This window comes from Hyla sarda, chromosome 1, assembly GCF_029499605.1.
Source record: "Hyla sarda isolate aHylSar1 chromosome 1, aHylSar1.hap1, whole genome shotgun sequence".
NCBI lineage: Eukaryota > Metazoa > Chordata > Amphibia > Anura > Hylidae > Hyla > Hyla sarda.
This window is the reverse complement of record NC_079189.1, coordinates 566,371,476-566,396,086: the sequence shown is the minus strand read 5'-3', so window position 1 is coordinate 566,396,086 and position 24,611 is coordinate 566,371,476. Positions and strand designations below refer to the sequence as shown.

Sequence of the window (24,611 nt, the reverse complement as noted above, 5' to 3'; positions counted from 1 at the left end):
GACCATGGATGGAGCTTAAGATAGTGATTGGGTCCAAAAGACTACATGGCCATTACCATTTATGAAGAAATGCATTAAGGTTTACATAAGAGTTTGCTGGTGCCATCTTTTAATCCGATGCATTGGCCAACCATTAATAATTTGAAGGTTTCAACCATGAATTATTTAAAGGTTCCATGCTATGTTTTATTTGTTTTTTTTTATATAGAGGAGTAGTATGGGATCTTCTAAGAAACTTATGACTACCCATTGTCAATTAGGACCAGGAACCTGTAGGGATGTGGCTGTCCAGTCTCAATAATTTTTTTATTTTCCCCGGTGGGAATGACACCTTTATAGAAACCTGTACAAAAGTGGTTGTCCACACTGAGAAGTGGCTGCAAGTACTCAATTATTTCTAGAAATTTGTAGGAAATATGCTTACCACCCTAAATCATTTCCGTTTTCCCAGAAGGGAAATGTGTTTAAGGGTTATTTTATTTTTTTTTTTAAATGAACTAGTTCCAGAAAATTAAACAGATTTGTAAATCTTGTTATATTAAAAATTCTTAATCCTTCCAGTACTTATCAGCTGCTGTATACTTCAGAGGAAGTTGAGTTGCTCTTTTCTGTCTGACCACAATGCTCTCTGCTGACACTACTGTCCATGTCGGGAACTGTCCAAAGGAGAAGTAAATCCCCATACCAAACTTCTCCTGCTCTGGACAGTTCCAGACATGGACAGAGATGTCAGCAGAGAGCACTATGTTTAGACTGGAAAGAACTACACAACTTCCTGTGGAGCATACAGTAGCTGATAAGTACTGGAAGGATTAAGATTTTTTAATAGAAGTAATTTACAAATCTGTTTAACTTTCTGGCACCAGTTGATTTGAAGAAAAAAAAATGTTTTCCACTGGAGTACCCCTTTAAGTGTAATTCTCTCTCCTGAGCAGGCGGCTCGTTCCATTATAGAAACCAACATAAGTATCCGTGGACTCCAAATTATTTTTTTGAAACTTACAAGGAAGTGGTTGTCCACCCTCCCTCATGTTTTCCTGTTTCTTAGGTGTAAGTCACACGTATTACATGGATTGCACTTTCCTTAACAGGTGGCTTCCTCTACTTTAGAAACCTGCAAAGAAGGGACTGCCCCTCAAACCCGCAATTTAAAGGACATGTCCGGTGCGCACTTTTCTTATTGTATCCGTTCCGGGCTGCAAAAAAAAGAAAATAAGCTTTCTCTTGCCTGCCTACGCTCCCCCGGTGCTCCGGTACAGGTGTTCGGTCCCCGGGCTGTATTCTTCTTACTTGCTGTTAGCCCGGCACGTCACACGGAGCTTCAGCCTATCACTGACCGAGGCGGGACATCGCTGCAGCCGGTGATAGGTTGAAGCTCCGTGTGACGTGCCGGGCTAACAGGAAGTAAGAAGAATACAGCCCGGGGACCGAACACCTGTACCGAAGCACCGGGGAAGCCTAGGCAAGTAAGAGAAAATTTGTTTTGTTTTCTTTTTCAGCCCAGAACGGATTAAATAAGAAAAGTGAGCACCGGACATCTCCTTTAATGGCTGTCCATCCTCTTGCAGGAAGTGGTTTCCCATTTTGAATACTTTACAGAACTGTGCAGGGAAATTGTCTGCCCACCATCAATCATTTCCTATTTTCCTAGGAGGGAATAATAGATCAAGAGTATTTCATTCTCTAAGCAGGTAGTTCCTTCCTTTATAGAAACCTGTAGGGAGAAGGCTGCCTATTCTCAATACTTTCCTATTCTCCCAGGATGGGGCAATATGTGTCAAGTACAATGCTCTCTCTTGAGCAGGTAGCTCCTTCCTCTACAGAAGTGATTGAATGCCTTCAATTTACTTCCTAAAACCTATAGGGAATTACCATCCCACCCTCAATCATTTCCCCAAGGTGTGAGTGACAAGTGATAAAGGGGTACTCCAGTGAAAAACATTTTTTTTAATCTACTGGTGCCAGAAAGATTTGTAAAGATTTAAAAATGATTGAAAAATCTTAATCCTTCCAGTACTTATCAACTGCTATATACTACAGAGAAAGTTGTGTAGTTCTTTTCTGTCTGTCCACAGTGCTCTCTGCTGCCACCTCTGTCCATGTCAGGACCTATCCAGAGCAGGAGAGGTTTGTTATGGAAATTTGCTCTGACTCTGGACAGTTTCTGACATGGACAGAGGTGTCATCAGAGAGCACTGTGGTCAGATGAACAAGAACAACTCAACTGCCTCTGCAGCATGTAGCAGCTGATAAGTACTAGAAGGATTAAGATTTTTTTATAGAAGTAATTTACAAATCTGTAAAACTTTCTGGAACCAGTTGATTTGAAAAAAAAAAAAAAAAAAGTTTTCCACCGGAGTACCCCTTTACAAAATGTTCCGAACGCTGGAGTCGGCATGGGGAGCTTGTGACATCATAGCCCCGCCCCCACATGACAACTGACACGCCCCCTCCCATAGACTTGCATTGAGGGGGTGGGGCATGACATCCTGATGGGGCGGGGCTATGACGTCACAAGATGCCGGCCTGGCTCCAGGGTTCGGAACAGTTTGTTCCAAATACTGAGCAGCGGAGTACCCCTTTAAGTGTGTTGCACTTTCCTCAGGTAGCTCCCTTCACTCTAGAAACCTGTCGAGAAGTAACTGCTCCCCTCAATCATTCTTAGAAGCCTGCAGGAAGTAGTTGCTCACCTTCAATCATTTCCAGGAACCTGCAGGGAAATTGGTTACCTGCCGTCAACTATTAATAGAAATCTGTAAATAAGGTAACTGTGGAATATGATCAGTGCTGTCCCCTAAACAGGTAGCTACTTCCACAATAGAAACCTGTAGACAAACGTCTGCCCCCCTCCTCCCCGATTATTTCCTGAAACGTGTAGAGAGTAAAATGTCCACCTTCACTTATTTTCAAAAATCTGCAGTAATGTGACTACACACCATCCATTCAGCTCAACCATGACCCCCCAAGCTCTCTGCAGAATATGTAGGTGTCTGCAAAGGACAGAGAAGGAAGCTTATTCCTCCCAGGTAAGGTGGGCTCTTTAGAAACAGGTTATAATGTCCTCTATAACAAAAAAGAGGAAAATAAACCAAAAATAGCCCCCCCTGTAACATATTGATGAAGAAATAGATATTTATTCTATCATTTTATAATTCCTTAGATCTTCTCTTAGGACAATAAACAGAAGTGTTAATGCCGGAGCTGTGAGTTTGTTACTATATCAATGTCTTGTTCATTTGTGACACATTCGCTCAATATAGTGTCTCAGCCTGTATAAATGGATGTCTTATATTGACTTGCAGAAGTCAGCAGGACGTGGGGAATTGCTGATCTCGCTGTGTTACCAGTCAACTACAAACACCTTAACAGTGGTGGTGCTGAAGGCGCGTCATCTGCCGAAAGCCGACATATCAGGACTATCAGGTACAATTCTTATGACTAAGACCTTGCCGTGTCAAAACACGTCAAGCCGATGCTATATTGTTTCTGACCTGCTGGTTATCTATTCTTAATGCACTATGAATGAAGGAGATTTTACTCTGATTAGGAGCTGAACTACACTTTTCTGTTTCAAATGCAAAATGATTATTATTTTAACTACTACTTAATATTGCTATTATGATGATAGATATATAGATAGATAGATAGATAGATAGATAGATAGAAAGATATAGATACATAGATTGATGGATAGATAGATACATAGATAGATAGATATATAGATAGATAGAAAGATATAGATACATAGATTGATGGATAGATAGATAGATAGATAGATAGATAGATACATAGATAAATAGATAATAGATACATAGATAGATAGATAATAGAAAAATATAGATATTGGCTTGTTTGTGGATCGGTTTTCATGGTTGCAACCTCTCCTCACATGACTTCCTGCGCACCGAGACGCCTAGTGTGCTCCGGCGCTATGTGTCACTAGTGAGGCGTCTCTGTGTGCAGGAAGTCATGTGAGGAGAGGTTGCAACCATGAAAACCGATACACAAACAAGCCGATTGGCTGATCGCGGTTCTCTGTCATGCAAAGCACCGTTTTGAGTGCGCGCATGCGCACTTGATTATACCCCATGCTAACGTGGTTATGGAGTGCAGTTATATACATCTGGTGAGTCTTTGTTTTGAGTCCTCTCCTTTTATGATTGATTCATTAATTACGTGTGTGTGCACACTATAGCCCTCAGTTACTAGTATTGGAACCTTGTTTACACCACAAGCTGGAAGCAGGGAGGGATGATCACTGTGATGTGTACTGTGAAAAAAAGAATGGGAATATTCATAATTGCGAATATTTAGCGCTATATTCGCAAATTTGCGAATATGCAAGATTCACAATAAATATTTGCATTGCGAATATTCGCGCCCAACACTACTTTATTTATGAGAATATTTATGATGATTATATTTGTTTATTTTTCACAATTGGTACCTGATTAGTACCCTTATATATGTGTGGTTTGATCACTTATGTGTACTGCTTGATAATGACTGGGTTAGCCAGATGAAACTTTACTGCTTTTCGTGAAACACTAGTTTTTTTTCCCATGGAATAAAATAATTTTTTTCACTTTAACCTGGACAGTGTGCTGCGGTGAGATCCTTTTGCTATTACCAATGTGGAATTATCTTCGGTCAGGACTTCAGAAGCTGCTCTGCACCGGACACTTTTTTTTCATTTTACCTGGTTGTGCTGCTTTTCTACATTTTTTCTTTTATAGATATCAGATAGATAGATATACAGATAGATAGATTGACATTACATATATAGATAGACAGATATATATGAGATAAATAGATGGATAGAAATGAGATAGATAAATAAATTGATAGATATGAGATAGACAGACAGATAGATTGACATTAGATCAGTGTTTTCGAACCATTTTCAGCTTGGGGAACCCCTCGGGGAAAAAAATTCACGGGGAACCCCTACCGAAGTTGACGAGCATGAAAAAAAAAAGGAAACAGTCGCAATGCACAATATTAAAGGAGTAGTCCGGCGCACACTTTTCTCATTTTAACCCGTCCGGGCTGCAAAATAAAAGAAAACAAACTTTCCCTTACCTGCCAACGAGCCCCCGGAGCTCCGGTACACTCCGGTACAGGTGTTCTGTCCCCGGGCTGTATTCTTCTTACTTCCTTTTGGCCCAGCACGTCACACGGAGCTTCAGCCTATCACCGGCCGCAGCGATGTCCCGCCTCGGCTAGTGATAGGCTGAAGCACCATGTGACGTGTCGGGCTAACAGGAAGTAAGAAGAATACAGCCCGGGGACAGAACACCTGTACCGGAGTGTATCGGAGCTCCGGGGGCTCTTTGGCAGGTAAGAGAAAGTTTGTTTTCTTTTATTTTGCAGCCCGGATGGGATAAAATGAGAAAAGTGCGTGCCGGACTACTCCTTTAATTTATCTGTGGTGGGTACAGTATGTAGTGTAGATTACAGTGCTGGTTTATACAGCTACTCACATTTGATGTCTTCTTAAACCAGCGTTGTTCCCTTCTCTTCTCAATCTGGTCCGCGCCGTCATGACAATTTTTTCCAGCCACAATTCTTCACCATTAAACCTGAAAAACAAACCCATTAGGCACTTTTCCAGCATCAGCCTTCAGATTCCCTTTTTATAAGGGAGGAGGAATAAAGGGGCATATAGGAGTAAAGGCATAACAGAGGGGTGCAGAAAGGTGTACATGGGTGACAGGTGTGTGGAGGAGTGTACATGGGTGACAGAGGGGTATAGAGGAGTGTACATGGGTGACAGGTGTGTGGAGGAGTGTACATGGGTGACAGAGGGGTGTAGAGGAGTGTACAGGGGTGGCAGAGGGGTGTAGCGGAGTGTACATGGGTTACAGAGGGGTCTAGAGGAGTGTACAGGGGTGGCAGAGGGGTGTAGAGGAGTGTACATGTGTGACAGAGGGATGTGGAGGAGTGTACAAGGGTGACAGAGGGGTATAGAGGAGTGTACATGGGTGACAGAGGGGTGTAGAGGAGTGTACATGGATGACAGAGGGATGTGGAGGAGTGTACATGGGTGACAGATGGGTGTAGAGCAGTGTACATGGGTGACAGAGGGGTGTAGAGGAGTGCACATGGGTGACAGAGGGGTCTAGAGGAGTGTACATGGGTGACAGAGGGGTGTAGAGGGGTGTACATGGGTGACATAGGGGTAAAGAGGAGTGTACATGGGTGACAGAGGGGTGTAGAGAAGTGTACATGGGTGACAGAGGGGTGTAGAGGAGTGTACATGGGTGACAGAGGGGTGTAGAGGAGTGTACATGGGTGACAGAGGGGTGTAGAGGAGTGTACATGGGTGACAGAGGGGTGTAGAGGAGTGTACATGGGTGACAGAGGGGTCTAGAGGAGTGTACATGGGTGACAGAGGGGTCTAGAGGAGTGTACATGGGTGACAGGGGGGTGTACATGGGTGATAGATGGGTGTAAAAGAGTGTACATGGGTGACAGGGGGGTGTACATGGGTGATAGATGGGTGTAAAAAAGAGTGTACATGGGTGACAGGGGGGCGTAGGGGGTGAAAGAAGGGTGGACAGGAATTACAAGGTGGTAACAGAGAGGTGAACATGGGTGACAAAGGGACAGAGGGGTGAATAGTGGGGGTTGGACATTGGTGATGGGGGTAGACTGGGGGGTGGTCAGAGGTTGTGTGAACATGGGTGACAGGGACGGACAAGGTGGACATGGATGACAGTAAAGTGGACAAGGGGGAAAGGGGGTAACAGAGGGGTGACAAAGGGGGGAATGGACAGGGGTGACAGAGTGCACTACCTTAATTAAGCGGAGCTGAGCCGTCCTTCTGCGGGGGGGGGGGAAGAATCGGTGGGCTGGGTAGAATCAGGCGGGCCGCGTAGAAACCAGGGGCCTCCTGGGGGCTGGGAACAGTCCTCCCGGGGACCGGGAACAATCCACGCTCTACCCCCATTGCGTTCATCCCCTTCTCGGCCTGCATGCCTGTGACTCAAGGCGCCGCAGGGGGGAGGGGGACGCTGTGTGTGCAGTGCACAAATACACACAATGCGCACGTAGGCTTCCCTTCCCCCCTGCGTTGCCGTGATTCACAGGCATGTAGGCCGGGGCAGGAGATTTTTTTTAAAATAAAATTTAAAAAATTGCCTGCCGGAGCCCACGGAACCCCGGTTGGGAATCACATCATTAGATAAATAGATATGAGATAGATAGATATGAGATTGATAGATATGAGATAGATAGATAGATATATATGAGATAGATAGATATGAGATAGATATTACTGCTGCTACTACTACTACTACTACTACTACTACTACTAATAATAATAATAATAATAATAATAATAATTAATAATAATATTGTTAATCTGTCTATGCATCTGCTATTTAGATTTTACTTCTGTTGGCCTTTAGGTGGGGATATTGATGCCCTTTGTTGTTTTATTGGTCAATACATAGGCACCATTTTTATGCTATATAGGGGGCAATTAATAATTTCTATGTGTATTTAGTGAGTAAATGAAAGGCATTTTATGGGTCTGAGCATTTTCTATATCATAAATTAGAGGTTTTAACCAGGATAATAAAAAACATAGGTGATTTATTCGGGAAACAGCAGCAATCTCGTGCTCAGTTTGTGTGCTGTATTACAACTCAGTTCCTTGGTTGTAATACCACACATGACCTAATGACAGGTGTGGCACTGTTTGTGGAGGAAAGCACCCATGTCTTTCTAATCCTAGATATCCCCTACAATCTATCGTGTTGCTACGTTCTAACCAGTGGCTCTCTGTCTGTTGACTGTAAACCAACATGCCTGAGGCTGCTGCAAAACTACAACTCCCTTTGGCTGCCCAGGCAAGCTGGGATTTGTAGTTTTTCAACAGTTGGAGGCTAATTGTGAAGCACTACTGTAGACATTTTAATGCAGATATGTCACACTCAACACTGAATTTGCGCAGTGTAGCAGAGCTGAGTTGATTTGTCGGTAATATCACCATCTGAAGTTTACCATAGCATAGTGAATAAACCCAGACAACCCCTTTTAGTGTAAAGGCATTGTCTGTGATAACAAAAGAAATATGTTCCTTTTTTTTTCAGCATTAAATGGGGTTGAGCTGTAATACAAGACCTAAGCACAAGAGTGGCGCTCTTTCTTGTAAAATACAGACGATTTTTACTCAAGCAGTCCCACGCACGGACACATGGGTGCCTCCCTGGTATTTCCGTGGAAAACCTAATGGGTATCTTGTAAAATATCCTCTTTGCTGGTCTGTATTAAGCAGACATGTTTCCAGTAAGAAAAATACTCTCAAAGTGTTTCAACCATCGAGGTCTTCTTCATGAGCCCTGATCAGGCTCATGGTTTAAGACCTTAATGGTCAAAATGCATCAAGCGCATTGTTCTTACGGGAAACATGTCTTTTTAATGCTGATTCAAAGATTAAGAGAGCGATTAAACTAATTTGGGGCATGGAACATTTTTAGCTACGAGGAGCGATTAAAGGAGTTACAATTCTTTAGTCTTGAGAAGAGACGTTTAACTGGGGATATGATAAACGTATATAAGTATATAAATGGCCCATACAAAAATATGGAGAAAAACTGTTCCAGGTTAAACCCCCCCAAAGGACGAGGGGGCACTCCCTCCGTCTGGAGAAGAAAAGGTTTAGTCTAAAGGGGCGACACGCCTTCTTTACCGTGAGGACTGTGAATTTATGGAACGGTCTACCTCAGGAACTGGTCACAGCAGGAACAATTAACAGCTTTAAAACAGGGTTAGATACATTTCTGGAACAAAATAACATTAATGCTTATGCAAAATTATAAAACAACCTCCCTTTCCCTTATCCCCTTAACCCTTCCCTTCAATTCCCTGGGTGAACTTGATGGACGCATGTCTTTTTTCAACCATACTATGTAACTATGTAACTATTTTACAAGATAGCCATTCCAGAATGTATTTGTTATTACACATAAGAGAAGCTGTTAAGACACATATTCAGCTCTGCTACATCTGTTTGGAGCATCTTGCCTAATTCTGACGCTCAGGCAAGCTTGAAATATAAAATTTACATGGCAGACCTACTGGCCAGACATGAGCCTGTTTAACTGAAATCATATTGTACTAAACTTGTTCACCGAAGCCACTTTTTGCTGAAAAAAATGAAATAAATGATTAAAATAATAAATAAATAAATATCCCAGGAGGAGAGAACCTTCATATCCAATTAGTCTTATTTTATGTGTCCCAAGTGCAGAGATAGAAAGCTATTGTTCCTGCATGAGTCAGCCTCTTCACATACACCGATGACATCATCCCGTCTGAGCCGCTCAATACCCTGACCTTTGTGGCAGCCTAAGTGGGTGGGAGGAGACGCGTTTTGGATCAGAGCTTCTATTTGTTATGCTGTGTCATACTCTCGTACAGAAAGAACCTACACAGGGTCTCTGCTCAATGAATTATAGCAGAGATGTAATCTACTGGACCCTAAATGTAAAATCTGGAACAGGCAACTACCATGCACCATTTATAAAACTGGTGTCTTTACATGTGGCCAAGGATCTTTAAAGGGGTAGTCCGCTACTCAGTGTTTGGAACAAACTGTTCCGGATGCTGGAGCAGGCGCCAGGAGCTTGCGACGTCATAGCCCCGCCTCCTTATTACATCAAGCCCCACCCCTCACATTATATACAGTATCTCCTATAAGTGAGTCCACCACTCACATTATATATACAGTATCTCCCATAAGTGACCCCACCCCTCACATTATATATACAGTATCTCCCATAAGTGAGTCCACCCCTCACATTATATATACAGTATCTCCCATAAGTGAGTCCACCCCTCACATTATATACAGTATTTCCCATAAGTGAGCCCACCCCTCACATTATATACAGTATCTCCCATAAGTGAGTCCACCCCTCACATTATATATACAGTATCTCCCATAAGTGAGTCCACCCCTCACATTATATATACAGTATCTCCCATAAGTGAGTCCACCCCTCACATTATATACAGTATTTCCCATAAGTGAGCCCACCCCTCACATTATATACAGTATCTCCCATAAGTGAGTCCACCCCTCACATTATATATACAGTATCTCCCATAAGTGAGTCCACCCCTCACATTATATACAGTATCTCCCATAAATGAGTCCACCCCTCGCATTATGTATACAGTATCTCCCATAAGTGAGTCCACCCCTCACATTATATGTACAGTATCTTCCATAAGTGAATCCACCCCTCACATTATATATACAGTATCTCCCATAAGTGAGTCCACCCATCACATTATATATACAGTATCTTCCATAAGTGAGTCCGCCCCTCACATTATATATACATTATCTCCCATAAGTGAGTCCACCCCTCACATTATATACGCAGTATCTCCCATAAGTGAATCCACCACTCACATTATATTTGTATCATCCATAAGTGAGTCCACCCCTCACATTATATACAGTATCTCCCATAAGTGAATCCACCACTCACATTATATTTGTATCATCCATAAGTGAGTCCACCCCTCACATTATATACAGTATCTCCCATAAGTGACCCCACCCCTCACATTATATATACAGTATCTCCCATAAGTGAGTCCACCCCTCACATTATATATACAGTATCTCCCATAAGTGAGTCCACCCCTCACATTATATACAGTATTTCCCATAAGTGAGCCCACCCCTCACATTATATACAGTATCTCCCATAAGTGAGTCCACCCCTCACATTATATATACAGTATCTCCCATAAGTGAGTCCACCCCTCACATTATATATACAGTATCTCCCATAAGTGAGTCCACCCCTCACATTATATATACAGTATCTCCCATAATTGAGTCCACCCCTCACATTATATACAGTATCTCCCATAAATGAGTCCACCCCTCGCATTATGTATACAGTATCTCCCATAAGTGAGTCCACCCCTCACATTATATGTACAGTATCTTCCATAAGTGAATCCACCCCTCACATTATATATACAGTATCTCCCATAAGTGAGTCCACCCATCACATTATATATACAGTATCTTCCATAAGTGAGTCCACCCCTCACATTATATACAGTATCTCCCATAAGTGAGTCTACCCCTCACATTATATATACAGTATCTCCCGTAAGTGAGTCCACTCCTCACATTATATAAATTATCTCCCTGTGAGTCCACCCCTCACATTATATATAGTATCTCCCATAAGTGAGTCTACCCCTCACATTATATATACATTATCTCCCTGTGAGTCCACCCCTCACATTATATGCAGTATCTCCCATAAGTGAGTCCACCCCTCACATTATATATAGTATCTCCCATACGTGAGTCCACCCCTCACATTATATAGAGTATCTCATATAATTTACTCCATCCCTCATATTATATACAGTATCTCCCATAAGTGAGTCCACCCCTCACATTATATACAGTATCTCCCATAAGTGAGTCCACCCCTCACATTATATATACAATATCTCCCATAAGTGAGTCCACCCCTCACATTATATATACAGTATCTCCCATAAGTGAGTCCACCCCAAACATTATATACAGTATCTCCCTGTGAGTCCACCCCTCACATTATATATACAGCATCTCCCATAAGTGAGTCCACCCCTCACATTATATATACAGAATCTCCTATAAGTTAGTCCACCCTTCACATTATATACAGTATCTCCCTGTGAGTCCACCCTTCACATTATATATACAGCATCTCCCATAAGTGAGTCCACCCCTCACATTATATACAGTATCTCCCTGTGAGTCCACCCCTCACATTATATATACAGAATCTCTTATAAGTGAGTCCACCCCTCACATTATATATACAGTATCACCCATAAGTGAGTCCATCCCTCACATTCTATACAGTATCTCCCATAAGTGAGTCCACCCCTCATATTAAATATACAGTATCTCCCATAAGAGAGTCCACCCCTTATATTATATATCCAGTATCTCCCATATGTGAGTTACCCTCAGCTTCTTTAGCAAGGCAGTGGTGTTTTGGGTCATTATCATGTTGGAATACTGCCCTGATGCCCATTCTCTGAAGGGAGGGGATCATTCTCTGTTTCAGTATGTCACAGTACATTTTGGCATTCATGCTTTCCTCAATGATCTGTAGCTCTCCAGTCCCGGGAGCTCTTTTGCAGCCCAAAACCATGACACTCCCACTACCATGCTTGACTGTAGGCAAGGCTTTTCTTTGTACTTCTCACTCGGTTGCCACAATATAAACCAAATAAGTTTATCTTGTTCTCATCGGACCACAGGACATGGTTCCAGTAATCCATGTTCATAGTCTGCTTGTATTCAGCAAACTGTTTAGGTATTTCCTGTGCATCATCTTTAAAAGAGGCTTCCTTTTGGGACAAGAGCCATGCAGACCAAATTAATGCAATGTTTGGTGTATGGTCTTAGCACTGACAGGCTAACTCCTCACCCCTTAAGCCTCTGCATCAATGGTGGCAGCACTCATATGTCTATTGCCCAAAGACAGGCACTGGATATAACATTGAGCACGTGCACTCAACATCTATGGTCGACAGTGGCGTGGCCAATTCTAAGTAGAAGCTGTCCTGTGAAACTGCGATATGGTCTTTACCTCCATGCTGCAGCTCAGTTTTAGGGTCTTGGCAAACTTCTTATAGCTCAGGCCATCTTAATGAAGAACAATAATAATTAATTGTTTTTCAGATCTTCAGAGAGTTCTTTGCCATGAGGTTCCATGCTGAACTTCCAGTGACCAGCATTAGAGAGGGTGAGAGTGATAACACCAAATGTATGGCACCTTTTCTGCACTCACACCTGAGACCTTGTAAAACTAATAAGTCACATGACACCGGGGAAGAAAAATTGCTAATTCATGTGTGTTGAGTTATTTTGAGGGGACAAAACATTGCACACTTTTATACAGGCTGTGCACTCACTACTGTACATTGTAGCCATTTCTTCAGAATATATATGCTTGAAAAAGACCCCATTGAGAGGGTTGAAATGTTGTACCTATGGATGGGTAAATAAATATCCCTTTATATCTTGGATTGCTGGAGTGCCGCTTTTTGCCTTACTTTTGGTTCCTTGGATTGTGAGTGCCTGTGGTCATGGCTATAGCTGGCTGAGCAACCGCTTTTGGCTAATAAGTCACTTTTTACAGTGACACTCTACAAATTTTTAGACTATATATGTAATGTCCCAGTACTCGACATGGTCCTGTACTACCCTTAGGCCCTGTCAGGTTGAGACCCTCAGTGACCTGGGGGCTCCCCTGCATGGTCTCCCCCTGTTGTTTCCAGAATGTTGTGGATACTGCTTTAATGTATAGACAGGATCCTAATGTATAGAAGAGAACCTGTGAGATGTTGTCTCAAGGACCTTTAAATCTGTCACATGTTAAGTTATGCAGTCACATGATTTGTTGTCACATGTTCTCTCAGAGAACATCAGCTTAATCTAAGACCCGCAGCTTGACCAATGGGTTTTAGTCCAGACCCCCACTATATAAAGGGGCGGGCATTACACTTTCTCTCAGATTCCATCTGCTACTGAACACAGTAAACACCAGAGATCTCAGTACCAGTGACCAGCATCTGGCCGGCCACAAAGCTACAGTCATTCCAGTAAGTCAAAAGTCTATGTCTGCTGTCACAACAAGTAGTCAAGTCCTGCATATAGTCAAGCCTTAAGATAATTGTCTCAAGTTTATGTCAAGTATAATTGGTCCCATTCACCCCATTCTATTTGATGATGGGCCTACATTGTCAACTACCAAAAGATAGCACTTTTGGACTTCAAGCTCCATTCAATAACCCTCCGCAAGCTTCTATGGAATGCGTCTCCGCCCATCAAGAAGGATCCAAGAAGCAAAAGAGATTGTCAACCGAAAGATGGGTTAGGCTCAACACAAGCAGCAGCAAGACTACAACCATCATGCCTCCGCCAAACCCCTCCAAATAGGTGACAATACATCTGAGAAACAGAGACCTATACAGTTACTGCTGTACCCTATCCTGTCTCAGATGTGTATGCAATCCAGAAGTCTGGGTATGAACCATAAGTCGTTCATTTCAATTGAATCAAGTTGTATCACAAGGAGGACTTGCCTCTGCTTCCGTTACCTCCCTCACCACCAGTCAAACCTGCGACGGAGTATGTACCCGGAAAGGGAATTCACCCATTCATGGATGTTCCCATGTTCCCTCCTGGCCGAGCTGAAATCTTCGGTTTCATACCAACCTGTGGGCCTGTGCAACTCTAGTCACTCCACCGGCTCAAGCTCTGTCACCGTTGGCACAAGAATACACTCCAGTCTCCAGATTGCCTGTTTCACCCATGACCGAACCTCCAAGTCCAAGTTCAAGTCCTGTCAGTCCAGAATTACCACCTACTTTGGCTGCTGAAAGTGGGGAACCTGTTGTAAGTAGAGCTGAGTCAAGAGCTCCTGAAGAGGTTGCTGTTCCTGAGTCCCAAGAGATGGTGCTGCATAGGTCCCAACGGTCCACGCAAGGGCAGATACCCGCCAGATACAAAGACTAAAAGTACACATAACTAGTATACATAATGTACACATAAAAAGTACACATAAGTATTGTATACCTCAGTCACATGCAGTAGTACTGTAGCACTCAAAATTTCACAGTCTACTTGTTGTCAAATGTCAAATGTATCTAATGTCATATATCATTATGTCCATGCGCAGGATACTTTCCTGACCAGAGAGCACTCCTGATACCAAAGTAATGCACGTAGTCAATACCAGGTGACAGAAATGTCATAATTTTATCTATAACAGTTGTCTAGCATAAATATGTCTAGAATAAACTAAAAATTGTGTTCTGGGGAGATGTGTTTTAAATGCCAAGGGACCCCAGTAGCCAAGGCATTGGGCAGAGAGCCTCAGGCAATCCAATTCGAAAATGTCTAAGTTTAAAGTTCTAAGTCTATTTGTGTATACAATGTCTAGTATACAGTCTAGTCATGCATAGTATGTTACATGCATAGTCTCAAGGACCTGTAAGTCTGTCTATGCAGTCACATTATTTGTTGTCACATGTTGTGGTGCAAGAGAGCACCAGCTTCACCTATGACCCATAGCTTGACCAATAGGCTTTAGTCCAGCCCCCAACTATATAAAGGGGCGGCCATTACAATTTCTCTCAGATTCCATCTGCTACTGATCACAGCAAACACCAGAGATCTCATTACCAGTGACCAGCATCTGGAAGGCCATAAAGCTACAGTCATTCCAGTAATTCAAAAGTCTATGTCTGTGGTCACAACAGGTAGTCAAGTCCTGCATATAATCATTATACCATTTGTCTTAACCTCAGTAAAGCCTTCGTTAAACCGTAACTGGTTGTGTACTCTCCTTTCCTTAATTAGCCATTGGAATAGCGGAGATACTGTTTGTGTGGTTCCGGTACCAAAAACCACTCTGGCGTCATGAACACTAAGGGTTAACAACACCTTTCCCCAAGGGTTAATACCATCTGATCCCACCACCTACACCACAACAACCGTGGTCCCGCCATACACCCATACACCGGTGGTCCACCACACACACACATATATATATATATATATATATATATATATATAAAACGTGGTTTATTCACTCATCTGTGTACAGCGACGTTTCGGCTTATCAATAAAGCTTTTCTCAAGCATGATGCGTGAATAAACCATGTTGATGTTCTACATTGGAGTGCTGCTTGTTACGCCGAGCGCTCCGGGTCCCCGCTCCTCCCCGGAGCGCTCGCTACACTTCCCTCACTGCAGCGCCCCGGTCGGTTCCACGGACCCGGGGCGCTGCGTTACCACCTCCGGCCGGGATGCGATTCGCGATGCGGGTAGCGCCCGCTCGCGATGCGCACCCCGGCTCCCGTACCTTACTCGCTCCCCGTCAGTTCTGTCCCGGCGCGCGCGGCCCCGCTCCCTAGGGCGCGCGCGCGCCGGGTCTTTGCGATTTAAAGGGCCACTGCACCGCTGATTGGTGCAGTGGTTCCAATTAGTGTTTACACCTGTGCACTTCCCTATATCACCTCACTTCCCCTTCACTCCCTCGCCGGATCTTGTTGCCCTAGTGCCAGTGAAAGCGTTCCTTGTGTGTTCCTTGCCTGTGATTCCAGACCTTCTGCCGTTGCCCCTGACTACGATCCTTGCTGCCTGCCCCGACCTTCTGCTACGTCCGACCTTGCTTCTGTCTACTCCCTTGTACCGCGCCTATCTTCAGCAGCCAGAGAGGTTGAGCCGTTGCTAGGGGATACGACCTGGTCACTACCGCCGCAGCAAGACCATCCCGCTTTGCGGCGGGCTCTGGTGAAAACCAGTAGTGACTTAGAACCGATCCTCTAGCACGGTCCACGCCAATCCCTCTCTGGCACAGAGGATCCACTACCTGCCAGCCGGCATCGTGACAGTAGATCCGGCCATGGATCCCGCTGAAGTTCCTCTGCCAGTTGTCGCTGACCTCACCACGGTGGTCGCCCAGCAGTCACAACAGATTGCGCAACAAGGCCAACAGCTGTCTCAACTGACTGTTATGCTACAACAGTTACTACCACAGCTCCAGCAATCATCTCCTCCGCCAGCTCCTGTACCTCCTCCGCAGCGAGTGGCCGCTTCTGGAATACGACTATCCTTGCCGGATAAATTTGATGGGGACTCTAAGTTTTGCCGTGGCTTTCTTTCCCAATGTTCATTACACTTGGAGATGATGTCGGACCAGTTCCCCACTGAAAGGTCTAAGGTGGCTTTCGTAGTCAGCCTGCTGTCTGGAAAAGCCCTGGCTTGGGCCACACCGCTCTGGGACCGCAATGACCCCGTCACTGCCTCTGTACACTCCTTCTTCTCGGAAATTCGAAGTGTCTTTGAGGAACCTGCCCGAGCCTCTTCTGCTGAGACTGCCCTGTTGAACCTGGTCCAGGGTAATTCTTCCGTTGGCGAGTATGCCGTACAGTTCCGTACCCTTGCTTCAGAATTATCCTGGAATAATGAGGCACTCTGCGCGACCTTTAAAAAAGGCCTATCCAGCAACATTAAAGATGTTCTGGCCGCACGAGAAATCCCTGCTAACCTACATGAACTCATCCATCTTGCCACTCGCATTGACATGCGTTTTTCCGAACGGCGTCAGGAGCTCCGCCAGGATATGGACTCTGTTCGCACGAGGCGTTTCTTCTCCCCGGCTCCTCTCTCCTCTGGTCCCCTGCAATCTGTTCCTGTGCCTCCCGCCGTGGAGGCTATGCAGGTCGACCGGTCTCGCCTGACACCCCAAGAGAGGACTCGACGCCGCATGGAGAATCTCTGCCTGTACTGTGCTAGTACCGAACACTTCCTGAAGGATTGTCCTATCCGTCCTCCCCGCCTGGAAAGACGTCCGCTGACTCCGCACAAAGGTGAGACAGTCCTTGATGTCTACTCTGCTTCTCCACGTCTTACTGTGCCTGTGCGGATGTCTGCCTCTGCCTTCTCCTTCTCTGCTGTGGCCTTCTTGGACTCTGGATCTGCAGGAAATTTCATCTTAGCCTCTCTCGTCAACAGGTTCAACATCCCGGTGACCAGTCTCGCCAGACCCCTCTACATCAATTGTGTAAACAATGAAAGATTGGACTGTACTATACGTTTCCGCACGGAGCCCCTTCTAATGTGCATCGGATCTCATCACGAGAGGATTGAACTGTTGGTCCTCCCCAATTGCACTTCTGAAATCCTTCTTGGACTTCCCTGGCTTCAACTCCATTCCCCAATCCTGGATTGGTCCACTGGGGAGATCAAGAGTTGGGGGCCCTCTTGTTCCAAGGACTGCTTAAAACCGGTTCCCAGTAAACCTTGCCGTGTCCCTGTGCTTCCTCATGTAACCGGTCTCCCTAAGGCCTATATGGACTTTGCGGACGTTTTTTGCAAAAAACAAGCTGAGACTCTACCTCCTCACAGGCCTTATGATTGTCCCATTGACCTCCTCCCGGGCACTACTCCACCCCGGGGCAGTATCTATCCTCTGTCCGTCCCAGAGACTCTTGCCATGTCTGAATACGTCCAAGAAAATTTAAAAAAGGGCTTTATCCGTAAATCCTCCTCTCCTGCCGGAGCCGGATTTTTCTTTGTGTCCAAAAAAGATGGCTCTCTACGTCCTTGCATTGACTACCGCGGTCTTAATAAAATCACGGTTAAGAACCGCTACCCCCTACCCCTCATCTCTGAACTCTTTGATCGTCTCCAAGGTGCCCATATTTTTACCAAACTGGACTTAAGAGGTGCTTATAATCTCATCCGCATCAGAGAGGGGGATGAATGGAAAACGGCATTTAACACCAGAGATGGACACTTTGAGTATCTGGTCATGCCCTTTGGTCTATGCAACGCCCCTGCCGTCTTCCAAGACTTTGTTAATGAAATTTTTCGTGATCTACTATACTCCTGTGTTGTTGTATATCTGGACGATATCCTGATTTTTTCTGCCAATCTTGAAGAACACCGCCAGCATGTCCGTATGGTTCTTCAGAGACTTCGTGATAATCAACTCTATGCCAAAATAGAGAAATGTCTGTTTGAATGCCAATCTCTTCCTTTTCTAGGATACTTGGTCTCTGGCCAGGGACTACAAATGGACCCAGATAAACTCTCTGCCGTCTTAGATTGGCCACGCCCCTCCGGACTCCGTGCCATCCAACGTTTTTTGGGGTTCGCCAATTATTACAGGCAATTTATTCCACATTTTTCTACCATTGTGGCTCCTATTGTGGCTTTAACAAAAAAAAATGCCGATCCCAAGTCTTGGCCTCCTCAAGCGGAAGACGCCTTTAAACGACTCAAGTCTGCCTTTTCTTCGGCTCCCGTGCTCTCCAGACCTGACCCATCTAAACCCTTCCTATTGGAGGTTGATGCCTCCTCAGTGGGAGCTGGAGCTGTCCTTCTACAAAAAAACTCTTCCGGGCATGCTGTTACTTGTGGTTTTTTTTCCAGGACCTTCTCTCCGGCGGAGAGGAACTACTCCATCGGGGATCGAGAGCTTCTAGCCATTAAATTAGCACTTGAGGAATGGAGGCATCTGCTGGAGGGATCAAGATTTCCAGTTATTATTTACACCGATCACAAGAACCTCTCCTACCTCCAGTCTGCCCAACGGCTGAATCCTCGTCAGGCCAGGTGGTCTCTGTTCTTTGCCCGATTTAATTTTGAAATTCACTTTCGGCCTGCTGATAAAAACATTAGGGCCGATGCTCTCTCTCGTTCCTCAGATGCCTCTGAAATTGAACTCTCTCCTCAACACATCATTCCTCCTGACTGCCTGATTTCCACTTCTCCAGCCTCCATCAGGCAAACTCCTCCAGGAAAGACCTTTGTCTCTCCACGCCAACGCCTTGGGATCCTCAAATGGGGTCACTCCTCCCATCTCGCAGGTCATGCGGGCATCAAGAAATCTGTGCAACTCATCTCTCGCTTCTATTGGTGGCCGACTCTAGAGACTGATGTGGTGGACTTTGTGCGAGCCTGCACTATCTGTGCCCGGGATAAGACTCCTCGCCAGAAGCCCGCTGGTTTTCTTCATCCTCTACCTGTCCCCGAACAACCTTGGTCTCTGATTGGTATGGATTTTATTACTGACTTACCCCCATCCCATGGCAACACTGTTATTTGGGTGGTCGTTGATCGATTCTCCAAAATGGCACATTTCATCCCTCTTCCTGGTCTTCCTTCAGCGCCTCAGTTGGCTAAACAATTTTTTGTACACATTTTTCGTCTTCACGGGTTGCCTACACAGATCGTCTCGGATAGAGGCGTCCAATTTGTGTCTAAATTCTGGAGGGCTCTCTGTAAACAACTCAAGATTAAATTAAATTTTTCTTCTGCATACCATCCTCAATCCAATGGACAAGTAGAGAGAATTAACCAGATCTTGGGTGACTATTTACGACATTTTGTTTCCTCCCGCCAGGATGACTGGGCAGATCTTCTACCTTGGGCCGAATTCTCGTATAATTTCAGAATCTCTGAATCTTCCTCCAAATCTCCGTTTTTCGTGGTGTACGGCCGTCACCCTCTTCCCCCCCTCCCTACCCCCTTGCCCTCTGGTCTGCCCGCTGTGGATGAAATTTCTCGTGATCTTTCCACCATATGGAAAGAGACCCAAAATTCTCTCTTACAGGCTTCTTCTCGCATGAAGAGATTCGCAGATAAGAAAAGAAGAGCTCCTCCCATTTTTTCCCCTGGAGACAAGGTATGGCTCTCCGCTAAATATGTCCGTTTCCGTGTCCCGAGCTATAAGTTGGGACCACGCTATCTTGGTCCTTTTAAAGTTTTGTGTCAAATTAATCCTGTCTCTTACAAACTTCTTCTTCCTCCTTCTCTTCGTATCCCTAATGCCTTTCACGTCTCTCTTCTTAAACCTCTCATCCTCAACCGTTTTTCTCCTAAATCTGTTCCTCCCACTCCTGTTTCCGGCTCCTCGGACATCTTCTCTGTCAAAGAGATTTTGGCCTCTAAAAAGGTCAGGGGAAGAACTTTTTTTTTAGTGGATTGGGAGGGTTGTGGTCCAGAAGAGAGGTCCTGGGAACCTGAGGACAATATCCTGGACAAAAGTCTGATCCTCAGGTTCTCAGGCCCCAAGAAGAGGGGGAGACCCAAGGGGGGGGGTACTGTTACGCCGAGCGCTCCGGGTCCCCGCTCCTCCCCGGAGCGCTCGCTACACTTCCCTCACTGCAGCGCCCCGGTCGGTTCCACGGACCCGGGGCGCTGCGTTACCACCTCCGGCCGGGATGCGATTCGCGATGCGGGTAGCGCCCGCTCGCGATGCGCACCCCGGCTCCCGTACCTTACTCGCTCCCCGTCAGTTCTGTCCCGGCGCGCGCGGCCCCGCTCCCTAGGGCGCGCGCGCGCCGGGTCTTTGCGATTTAAAGGGCCACTGCACCGCTGATTGGTGCAGTGGTTCCAATTAGTGTTTACACCTGTGCACTTCCCTATATCACCTCACTTCCCCTTCACTCCCTCGCCGGATCTTGTTGCCCTAGTGCCAGTGAAAGCGTTCCTTGTGTGTTCCTTGCCTGTGATTCCAGACCTTCTGCCGTTGCCCCTGACTACGATCCTTGCTGCCTGCCCCGACCTTCTGCTACGTCCGACCTTGCTTCTGTCTACTCCCTTGTACCGCGCCTATCTTCAGCAGCCAGAGAGGTTGAGCCGTTGCTAGGGGATACGACCTGGTCACTACCGCCGCAGCAAGACCATCCCGCTTTGCGGCGGGCTCTGGTGAAAACCAGTAGTGACTTAGAACCGATCCTCTAGCACGGTCCACGCCAATCCCTCTCTGGCACAGAGGATCCACTACCTGCCAGCCGGCATCGTGACACTGCTTCTACTTCATTCTTGGAATATTACATTGGAAGTAGGTCTTCTCCTGAAGAGAGCACCCATACGGATCTTGAATCCTGCTGCACGGTGCTTCTCCTCTCTCTCCTTTTATATATATATATATATATATATATATATATATATATATATATATATATAGTGACACTGTGGCAAGGGAACGGTGTATTTCCCTAGCTAACCCTGGAGAAACCTCCACCTGTGGCCTAATTAATGAGGTAGCAGAAAGGGAGAGTGTGTTTAAAAGGAAATCAAACAGAATAATCTGTGCTCTCCCTAGAAGACACCAAGGTGGCTGTAGGGAGAGGCAGGGGTCCTGCTGAGGAACACACATCCTGAGCTGTGAGTGGCCCCAAAGAGTGGTGTGGACGAGACACCCAGCAAGAGGTTGTAAATGCTGTGCGTGAACAGTGAGTAGAAGGTTGCATGAGGCATAAGTTTAACTGGCCGAGAAAAGCCCAACAATTGGTAGTCAGGGCATGCTGGATTGTTTAGTTAGTGACTAGACGGTCTAGGTTTTTTTTTGTTCCTGTCTTATGTTTTTATTTATCCTGCAACCTGTCTAATAAAGCTGGCAAGGAGACAGACTTGAATAAAGAACTGTTATTTGCTGCTGATTGAAGTGGAAATGTGTCCTGTGGCAGTGTCAATGATGATCCTAGAGCTATCACCAGGGAGAAATCCTTACAATATATATATATATATATATATATATATATATATATATATATATCTATAGATAATATTTTTGTGTGTGTGTGTGTGTTTCTTATACATGGGATAGGGGGTGTCCAACCTCTTGAATCGTCTCTCCCAATCTCCAAAATTGGGAGCGGACTCTCCCCACTGACTGGAGTGGTCAGTAAGGGATTAGTTCATTATCAATGGGAGTGCCAGGGATACCTAAATACAGCAAACAGATTCAGGGCCCCCCATCCTTAAGATCCGGAGGTCCCAAAGGTTGCGATAGGTTACACACTCAGCTCTGCTACATCACCTAAGGGCACTTTAGCTAATAACCCTCTGTACTAATCCAGTAACGACAATATAGACAGAGAGAGCCATTAATAACATACACTGTGTGACCCACTTAAGTCAAACCAGACGATGCCAGAGGAAGCAATGTGCGCAACAATGGAGATACTGTACATTAACACATGGCTTGCTGCATCCATGATCGGTGTATGCAGTATGCATGACTGGCTCGGCCCATGTGTTCTCTTACAGCAGTGTTTCTCAAGCATTGTGACTCCAGCTGTTGCAAAACTACAACTCTCAGCATGCCCGGACAGCAGAAGGCTGCCCTTGCAAGCTGGGAGTTGTAGTTTTGCAACAGTTGGAGGCACCCTGCTTGGGAAACACTGTCTTACAGGACTGCAAAGTGCATGCCGGTTAAAGGGGTATTCCAGTGAAAAACAATTTTTTTTATATCAACTGGCTGCAGGAAGTTAAACAGATTTGCAAAATAAAATTCCAGTACTTATCAGCTGCTGAAGTTGAGTTATTCTTTTCTGTCTGACAACAGTGCTCTCTGCTGACACCTTTGTCTGTCTTAGGAACTGTCCAGAGTAGGAGAAAATTCCCATAGCAATCCTCTCCTGCTCTGGACAGTTCCAGACATGGGCAGAGGTGTCAGCAGAGAGCACATAACACTCTTAGTTGGAAGCAATTGCCGGTGGTGGTGTTTATGAGATTCAATAATCAGATTAGAGAAAAAAAGCTTCTTCACATGTTGCAGTGTTTTTTTTTTTTGGAAGACCCCCGAAGTCTCAAAGTAGCTGGTATCATTAGTATTATTGTTTGTATACATATTATTCTTTTTGTCAGTGTTACATGGGATAGCTATAGGTGCAGAGGTAGCAGACTATTGCAACAACTATGTCACATCATAACAAGGTAAGAGGCCCAAAGTACAGGGAGCAATGCCTCAAATATATGTTTAGCAATGATATGAAGGTAATGGATAAATCATTGCCTAGGTAGGTATAATAAGCTTATATATCAAAGGGAGATGTAGCCGATATATGAAGTAAACAGACTGCACTATGTACTCCACGTCTACTGTGTTGGTAAATCCCCTCGCCCCAATATGCATTTCGCATCCTTCTACAGCTACAACTTCTTCAAAATAAAACCAGAATTGGCAGTCCTCAAGAATGCCACCAGGTCAAGAGATGAACTGATGCAAAAAGATATCTATAAGGCTGGATTCACATCATGTTTTTGCCATACTGTTTTCAATCCGTTTTTTCTAAAGAAAACCGTATGGCAAAAAAAACGGATGGGACAGTATGGGAAAAAGTAAACCTTATACTGTTTTTAAAAGTGCATACAGTTCCGTCCGTTCATATAAAAAAAAAAAAAACATGCGTTTTAGAAAATGTTGTCAATTTTTAATGGGAGGGGTCTTGGGTGAGGACTTTAGGATGCAAATGCGCATGTGCAAAGTAAAAACCGTACACGGTTTCCCGTATGGAACCATATAGATGTGCGTTTCCCATTGACATCCATGTTAAAAAAAACATATGCGGTTGCAGTACGGTTTTCAAACCGGAGACAAAACCGTGGTCAACCACGATTTTGAGTAAGGGAGAAAAGAGTATTGCAAGCAAACCGTACACAACCGGATGTATCCAGGTGCATACGGTTTTCAATTATTTGTCTATGTATACGGTTTTCAGTACGGTTCCATACATTTTCAATAATGAAAACGTATACGGGAAACGTACTTGAAAAACGTGGTGTGAACCCACCCTAATAAAGAAGAAGAAATTGGTCCAAACGCTGGGACCCCCATGATCTCCCACGTGGGGTGTTGGCTTTGCGCTGCTAGAGTGCATTTCGTACACAGCAGATCAGCTGGTAAAAACTTGCCCCTCCGTTCATCTCTATGGGACAGGCGGGGACACAGCGTTCTTGTGTCTTCACCTCTCCCATATAGATAAATAGAGGGGGCGTGTTTGTACTAGCGGACCTGCTGTTTGCGAAACATCAAACCCAGCAGACCAGCCTGCGGATAGGGGATACATTTCTTAGCACTAGACATCTTTTACCCCTTAAGGACCAACCCCATTTTGGCCTTAAAGGGTACTCCACTGCTCAGCGTTTGTAACCAAATATTCCGAATGCTTAGAGCCAGCGCCGGGAGCTTGTGACATCATAGCCCCCCCCCCCCCTCATGATGTCACACCCCGCCCCCTCAATGCAAGTCTATGGG

At 45.0% G+C, this 24,611-nt stretch overlaps 1 protein-coding gene across 1 annotated transcript in view; it reads left to right on the top strand.

Annotated features, from left to right (window-relative positions):
• SYT4 (synaptotagmin 4) overlaps positions 1-24,611 on the top strand; it is a 45,793-nt gene that overhangs the window by 7,191 nt on the left and 13,991 nt on the right. Inside the window, exon 3 of the mRNA XM_056542995.1 lies at positions 3,303-3,423. Coding sequence (XP_056398970.1) covers positions 3,303-3,423 — 121 coding nt within the window. The remainder of the gene's footprint in view (positions 1-3,302; positions 3,424-24,611) is intronic.